At 29.8% G+C, this 8,273-nt stretch overlaps 2 protein-coding genes across 2 annotated transcripts; one reads left to right on the top strand and one right to left on the bottom strand.

The window, feature by feature from the left end:
* Positions 1 to 5,414: 5,414 nt before the first annotated feature.
* LOC124936260 (high-affinity nitrate transporter 3.1-like) lies at positions 5,415 to 6,275 on the top strand. The gene is made up of 2 exons (XM_047476744.1): positions 5,415 to 5,678; positions 5,776 to 6,275. The coding sequence occupies exons 1-2, from the start codon at positions 5,555 to 5,557 to the stop codon at positions 6,243 to 6,245; spliced, it is 594 nt and encodes a 197-aa protein (XP_047332700.1). The 5' UTR covers positions 5,415 to 5,554; the 3' UTR covers positions 6,246 to 6,275.
* A 141-nt stretch (positions 6,276 to 6,416) lies between these two features.
* LOC124936259 (sufE-like protein 2, chloroplastic) lies at positions 6,417 to 7,313 on the bottom strand. Its single transcript, XM_047476743.1, has one exon. The coding sequence runs from the start codon at positions 7,162 to 7,164 to the stop codon at positions 6,436 to 6,438; it is 729 nt and encodes a 242-aa protein (XP_047332699.1). The 5' UTR covers positions 7,165 to 7,313; the 3' UTR covers positions 6,417 to 6,435.
* Between the last annotated feature and the right edge of the window lie 960 nt (positions 7,314 to 8,273).

The raw sequence follows: 8,273 nt of genomic DNA, 5'->3' as shown, positions 1-8,273 counted from the left end.
TAAGAGTGACTCTCCAAAGAGTTTGGTACACATTTTTAACCTGAAATATATCTATACATACATCCAAATATATATATAAATAAATAATATACATATAATACAAATAGTATGTTAAAATAAAAGTCAACTAAAATCGCAAATACATACCCTACCAAAACCAAGTTTTAAACTTTATTTATCCAAACAAAAACTCATATATGTCCCTACCCTTTGGCCATGATTAGGAGACTCTTTTTTACCGCTTTGTCATTCAAATATTGAAGAAAACTATATATTATTATTTTTTAAATATCTAAATGCAATTGATCCCTATTGATAACAAATGGTTATCAGAGCCTAGTTGAGGCTGTTTGATGAGATTTAAAAATTATTAACAATTTAGAAACTTTTTTATTTTTTATTTTATTTTTTCTATTTGAAATAATAGATATTTTAAGCTGAATTTTAGATTAAATATATATACCTAATTTTAGGATATTTATGCATAACTCCTAGAATCAAATGATGTATTATTCATAATTCAATACTTTTGGAAACGTGAATTGTGTAAGACGTGGCGATATCATCCTTACTAGATATCTCCATGTCCCTAAAGCACAGGAAAATTGTTTTATCTATTGTAATTTATAAAATCATTTATATGATCTTCTTTAACATAGAGAAAAAAATGTGAATTTTCTTAACCTTCGTGACACTATTAATGTTTGAGTTAATTAGGAGAAAAGTTTTGTTCACTTAGTTAAATTGGTTGAGTGTTTTTTAAGTATGTGTTTAACTCGCGATATAATTAATCACACCCTTAAAGAAAAACGAAATCGAGCATAATGCAATTTTTTTTATCAATGTTCATTTGATTTTATCGGACTATAAATTTATAATAATTTAAAGTTCTAATTCACTTAATGTTGTTTCATTCACGAGAATACTTAAGTTATCCAATTTGTTAATAATGAATTATTTGGACATTATAGACACTCGTTTTTAACTCTCCAAATTTATAAAATTTCAAATAATTTTGAGCCATCAAAATGATTTTCTAAAAACTTTTATACTGAATCATTGCACATGATAAAAATATATAATTATTTTGGAAACAATGTGATTGAGACTCTTATCCCCATCGTGACTCTCATTTTTTGCCCTAGGCATAAGCTTGGTCGACTCTCATTTTTTTCCCTAGGCATAAGCTTGATCAATGAATCTGCAATGTTTTCATCAATATGTATCTTACACCATCATCTCACCCCATGTCGTCCAAAGAATTAGGTTGTCCCAGCCCGATGAAAACAAATGTGAAAAAATTGACTTTCCTAACTCCAACTTTAAAAAATGGTTAAAAAAAGTTTTTGATTAGATTTGAATCTATAAATAATTTTTTTTTCATCATAAACCATAATTCTACACACTTTTATGTTAAAGAAAGTCAATAAATTTAACTAAATATCTTAATTTTTTTATTAAATGGGCTGCTCTAGGGGATGAGCTAATCTAGCCCATGAACTTGTTGGGCTTAACTCAAGGACGACCCTGATCTCACCCAATACCGGCTCCGAGAATTGGACTGCCAAAGCCCAATGTAGAAATACATGAACTTTTTTGGCTCTCATAATTTTAGTTTATAAAAATGGTTAAAATTTGTTTTTGGTAATATTTGAATCCATAATAAAATATTTTTTTTTTTATTTTAATCCATTATGTTACACACTTTTATGTTTACAAAATCAATAAATTTAATTAAATATTTAATTATTTTTATTAAATGGGCTTTCCTAGAGAATGGAATGTCATAGACCCTAGGCTTACTAGGGCTGACCCTAATCTCACCTACTGGCCCTGAAAATTGGGTTACCTTAACTCTATGTAAAAATGTGAAAAAAATTGACTACTCTAATTTTAGTTAAAAAAATATTATTTTAGTAAAATTTGAACCCTTAACCAAATAAAATTCATACTTTCATCATAAATCATTATACTACACATTTTATATTAATAAATATTTATTAATGGGTTGCCCTATGGGCTTGTTGAGTTTACCTAAGTAGACCCTAATTTTATCCAAAACCGACCCTGAGAATTGGGCTACCTCAACCCTATGTAGAAAAATGTGAAATAAAATTTGATTGCCCTAATTTTAGTTAAAAAAATTGTTATTCTTTTTTTTTTTTTTAGATTTGAACTTATATCTAAATAAAAAATATTTTTCATCATAGATCATTATGCTTAGGGGTGAAAAAAATTACCGATATTATATGTATATCAAAAATACTATATCATAATATATCAAAAATATCATTTTTTTATCGAAAATATCAATTTTTAAGGTATACCAAAAAAATATAAGGTATAACACTAATACTAATACTGAAATTATTTATACGGTAAATGTATGCGATTTTTTAAATTTTAGTATTTCAGGATATACCGAAATAATATTTATAAATTAATATATATATATATATATAATACTTATAAGAAAATAAAAATATTAATATTAATTATAAAATATAACTTTTAAAAATCAAATCAAAATATAATAATATTGTAATATTATTTAATATACACACTTTTATATTAAAATGAATAAATTTAACTAAATAATATTTTTTGGTAAATAATTAATACCATTTCATTAAAAATCTCAAATATGTGAGGGTTAAGAATCATAGCTAGAAAAACCATAATTATGATTAAAGGATAACAATCCACAAACTCTAAAGTATCTGATTAGTAATATTCACACAACCATACAATAAACTAAAAGATTATAATCAAGAGCATCTCCTAATTATCCCAATCAGGGTATTTATTTCCATATAAGTCTAGTGCGTCCTTAACTAAATATCTTATTTATTATTAAATGGGATGCACTGGGGATAGACTTCCATAAATCGTGAGCTTGTTGGGCTTACCTCAGGGCCGACCTTACTCACCCATAGTGACGATGTGTCGAATAAGGTGATACTTCCTTATAAAATGTTTAGATTTGAAGCTCAAACTTAGTTTATTTGCATGAGCTATAGCACCATTGTTATCACAATAAATGTCGATGTGCACTAAATGCTAGGAATAATATTGAGTTCATTTAGGAACTTCCTCCTTTGTCGCTTCATTAGTAGCAATGTACTTAACTCTGTTGTAAAATATGCTACTTGGAGCTCTCAACTCACACATCTTCCATTAAGGATAAAGACATAACTCGATTGAGACTCAAAGTCATATTGGTCAGTCAAAATCTTGCATCAATATAGCCTTGTACAATCACTTTTTTATCTCCCCATATACTAAAAATCGTCATTTGTCCTTCTCAAATACTTAAGGATATTCTTAGTTGCTCTCTAATGTGTTTCTTTAAGACTTGACTACCACAAATGCATTCATACGTGTACATACAATGACATATGTTAGATTATGGTGACCCAGATGGGTTTAGATCGGGGTCTGAACCCAAACCCGCGATATAATAAAATAATATAAAATCATAACGGTCTGATATTTGACTCATTAGGCCCAATTATATGACTATAAATATATGGTCTTACTCAAAATTTTATTCACATCATTCCCACATATAATATTTTTTATAATTATTATTTTCTCTTTCTAAGTTGTAATCTTAGGTTTCCACGTAAATCCTGTATTATTTTTTTTCGTACTTTTTTTAGTTTATATTCCTCTCTTCTTTATCTTACTAGTCTCTTATGTTTTTAAACATCATACATGTTACATCATATAATACAGAATACATGATCTAATTCATCTTCTGGGTGTTTGATCTTAAAAGACATCCCTATATATATTTTTATTAAATATATAAAAGGAAGTGATCAACCATTGATAGAAAATGGTTAGTGAGCCTGATTCAATTCAGGTGGTTTAATTAAGAGTTAAATATTATTATAACAATTTAGAACTTTTTATTTTCATTTTCATTTTCTCATTTTTATTGGTTGGAATATTATTATAACAATTTAGATCCAATATATGTATCTAATTTTAGAATCTATATGCATGATTAATAGATTTAAAGAGTTCTAAATTGGTGGTATCGATAGAGATGAGATCCCCGATCTATATATATAATGATGCTTAATTTTAAAAGTGTTCGGATTGCCGGGTCGAGAGTTGTGGTTAATTTGGATATATATGTGAGAGTAAATGGATACTTGGGTCGGATTCTGGGTTGACCCGCTTATAAACTTAAAACGTTTAAAAATAAAATTAAAAATGTTATAGGTATGTTTCGAACTCACAACTTAATAAAACAAATATAACTCATTAACCAACTAGGCTAATAACACTTTATATTTTTAATTCAACACCAAATTTGATGAACCCGAGACGTTGTAACAATATATTTTTATCCGTGTATATCGCACGGGGATCTTTCTAGTTTAATTAATTAGTATACACAAGCCTATTTAAATCCAAATTCTCTTATCTTCAACCACTGAGACGTATAAATAAGAGTGTGAATCAATTTTGTTTGGTTAGAAATATAATACCCGACCATATTTTAAAGTAAAGTAATTATTCATGTATCTCTCAATCATTTTAAAAAGTAATAGTTCTCTTCTTTTCTGTCATATCAAAATGTTTTGACCTCTATATCATATAAATAGTTTGTAAAATATGCAAGGAGATTAAATTTTTTTAACTTCCTTAATTAACTTTTTAATTATATATTATTTTATTTTATAAATAAATAATATATTTGTTTATATCTTAACTCCATAATTAACACATTTAATTATATATTATTATTTTTGTAAAATGGTCCATTATATTAAAACTGATATAAATAGTTTAAGCACAACGAAAATTGTAATATAAGAAAAAAAGGAAAAAAAATAGAGAAAAAAATATAATAGTTACCCAATAAGTTATAGAGCTCGTAGGCAGGAAATCAGTGACAAATCTCGAAAATAGAGTAAAGATGGGTTTGAAAACCGATTTGTTTTTAATATGTAACTAGAAGGAATCGAACAAGAGTGTAGTTTAAACACAACGATAAATTGTAATATAAGAAAATACAAAAGAAAAAAATAGAGAAAAAATAATAATAATTACCCAATAAGTTATCGAGTTCGTAAGCACGGAGCTAGTGACATATCCTGAAAATAGAATAAGGTGGACTTGAAAACCGATTTGTTTTTAAAATGTAGCTAGAAGGAAATCAAACAAGAGTGTGATTTATTTTATTTTTTGTCACACCATGCCACTAGACAATTAATATCTAAAAATAAAAATCACAAATATCAAATGGCCAACCAGACCAGTTTTTCTTTTAACAATTTGAGGCAATTTTTGATTCGAATGAAAGAGAATGTCAACGGTCGAGTATTGACAAGCATCTCTTGTGAAGATTCAAAAGACATGGGGATATTAGTTTGACTTGTTCATTAAATATTTTATAATTCTAAGGAAGAAGACGACTCTTCTATATATAGTTATGAATCTTAAAGTAGTCTCATCCAAGAATCAATCTTACCAATTACAGCTATATTTGTGATTCCTCCCTCTGTTTTTAACCTGAAAAATTATTTCTTTGACGAAAATGGCTAGTTCTCTTCTGGTTAGTTCAATCCTTCTCGGTTTCTTAGCTATGGCATGCTATGCTACGGAATTTAGTACACTTCCTCAGACCCTTGTCGTTACAGCTTCACCCACATCAGGAGAAGGTATGTTTCTTTCTCTGTTTTTAATGAAGATCGGAAAAAATAAGGAACTTCTTGATTATGTTTGGTTGACTTTGTTTCACCCTGTTTCTGAATTTAGTATTGAAAGCCGGGGAGCAATCAATCACGGTGACATGGTTTTTGAATCAAACTGGAGTCGATTCGTCTTACAAAACTGTTAAAGCCAAGCTCTGTTATGCCCCAGAGAGCCAAACAGACCGACCATGGAGAAAAACAGTGAACGAAATCGCAAAGGACAAGACTTGTCAACACGCGATCGCTTCCAAACCATACGCCGCCACCAACAATTCTGTCACATGGTTGATTCAGAAAGATGTTCCAACTGCAACTTACTTTGTCAGGGTATATGTTTATGATTCGAACGACACCCCGTTGGGATATGGGCAGTCAACCGACGACAAGAAGACGAAGAATCTGTTCAGTGTTGCCGGGATCAGTGGACGTCATGCCTCGCTTGAGATCGCATCTGCTTGTTTCTCTGCATTTTCAATTGTGTCTCTTTTTGGGTTCTTCTATTTGGAGAAGAGGAAAGCTAAATCTGCCAAGTAATAGAATGAATATCCCTTTCTTGAATTGTTGTGTGAGCTTTGAAGGAAAGGAATCCCTTTCTTGATTTTCAAATAATCTACCATTTCATGTAATGTTTGAACTTTTAATTTCACAATTTGCTAAAGTCTCTCCATTAAAGCACAATGAAGAACTAACTAAACTACCCAGAATTCTTTGAAGTTTGAACAATCTATGGTAATACAGATACAGACAAAGAAGAAGAAGAAAACCCATTTTTTATTTCAATGATTGATCTAGTTTTCTTTTTCATTGTAACCAAAACATTATGCCAAGTATTAACCCTAGAACTACTATTTCCATGTAAACCAACAATATTCAAACCTCTCAAATCTTCAAGTTCAATTCTCATAACCTCCTCCGGTGTCATCCCATCCAGAACTGAAATCAAACACGAACAAAACCCTTTTGCAATCTCTGAATCACTATCAGCACAAAACATCATCTTTCCATCTTCATCCAACTTCACATCTACCCAAACCCTAGCAGTACAACCATTTACTCTATTCGATTCAGTTTTCAATGAATCGTCAGAAGGTTGAAGAAGGTTAGCGTAATGTAATAGTCGCTTCACTCGATCTATCGGTTCGGAAAGAGATTCGAATTCTGAGATTAGTCGTCGGAGCGTTGATGTTGGAAAGTCGACGGTAAAGGTGGATTTTTTGATAGCGAAACACAAAGAAGAACATGGTGAAGACGATGCAAATTCATTTCTAGGAATTGGGTTTTGAAAGCGGATTGCAGATCTGGATTTGACGATAGATGGACTGGAATGGATAGGGTTCCAGTGTTTAGAGAAGAATGGGGGAGAAGATGAAGAAAAAGCTGTCACCATGCCGATTGCAGTATTATCCATTGCTCTGAAAACTGAAGATGGTGGAATCTTATCTACAGTATTCATCAAGCTTTCAATACATACATATATATACAGAGAGAGAGAGAGATGGGCAAATGCAGAAGAGTCAGAACCAGAGGGCGCCGCCGGGAAGAAGACGCTATTCTATCAGACTAGGCGCGAAAGTCAGGAGTCAGGACAAAGAAGAAAAGAATTTTACCCTTGAAGTCTTTATCCTTATTTGTTTTGATCCTAAGCTTTATTTAATAATTAAAACCAAACAACCCTTAAAGAAACAAAATGAGACACTTCTTCTTCTTCAACCAACCACCTAGAATAAATATAAAATTAAACATAATACTCACTTCAACCAACAAAAGTCTCAAATTGATCTGATTCATTGAATTATCAATCTTGTAACAACATAAATGTTTTTGTATCTTAGATGCACATCACAAAATGAAACAACTCTAAACGTAAAATTTATTGAACAACATACAATCACAAATTAAAACTACCCGTCAAGAATATGAGATGTTGGTAGAGATGACAATGAGACATATTTGACAGAGAATGTGTTTACCATTTTTACCCATAATATTTCAGAATTTTTTTTACTAACATCTGTTGAGATAATGTATTAATTAAAGTAGAACATTTTTCCAATTAATTGAGTATAAGAAATGAGCAAAACATAATCAAATTAAAACGACAATGTAACACAAATCTTTACATGAAAAAACTGTACAAACGAGACTAAAACCACGAGACTTGTATTGATCACTTAATAGTCCATTATCATCAACAATGTTACAAGTAAATATTTACTCTAATTATTATTGAGAAAATCTAACAGAATAAAAGAAGAAATGTAAAAAGAGCACACTAACAAAATTTGATAATAAAGTTAGGTCAAAAATTGTCTACGTCTCCGAACACTAAAACTATCAATTAATAAGAAAGAATAGATACAAGTATTGGTTGACATAAACTAAAGGGGTGATAGTTTCTTTTATTGACTAAGAAACTTCTCCCACTCTCATCATCTTTCGCTGTGGGATTTTATTTTAATTGTAAAAAAAGTTTCTTTTATATACTAAGAAAACTTCTCTCACTCCCATCATCTTTTGATGTGAATTTTAATTGTGCCAAAAAAACAACAAATCTTCACATTG

Source organism: Impatiens glandulifera, chromosome 4 (assembly GCF_907164915.1).
Source record: "Impatiens glandulifera chromosome 4, dImpGla2.1, whole genome shotgun sequence".
NCBI lineage: Eukaryota > Viridiplantae > Streptophyta > Magnoliopsida > Ericales > Balsaminaceae > Impatiens > Impatiens glandulifera.
Note: the sequence above shows the minus strand (reverse complement) of the source record. Positions and strands in the feature narration are given on the sequence as shown.

Excerpts from the sequence above, each read along its gene's own strand:
- LOC124936260 (XM_047476744.1), top strand. The coding sequence starts at position 5,555 with ATGGCTAGTTCTCTTCTGGTTAGTTCAATCCTTCTCGGTTTCTTAGCT. Across the intron at positions 5,679-5,775 it reads TTCACCCACATCAGGAGAAG|TATTGAAAGCCGGGGAGCAA; the intron begins GTATGTTTCTTT and ends TTCTGAATTTAG.
- LOC124936259 (XM_047476743.1), bottom strand. The coding sequence starts at position 7,164 with ATGAATACTGTAGATAAGATTCCACCATCTTCAGTTTTCAGAGCAATG.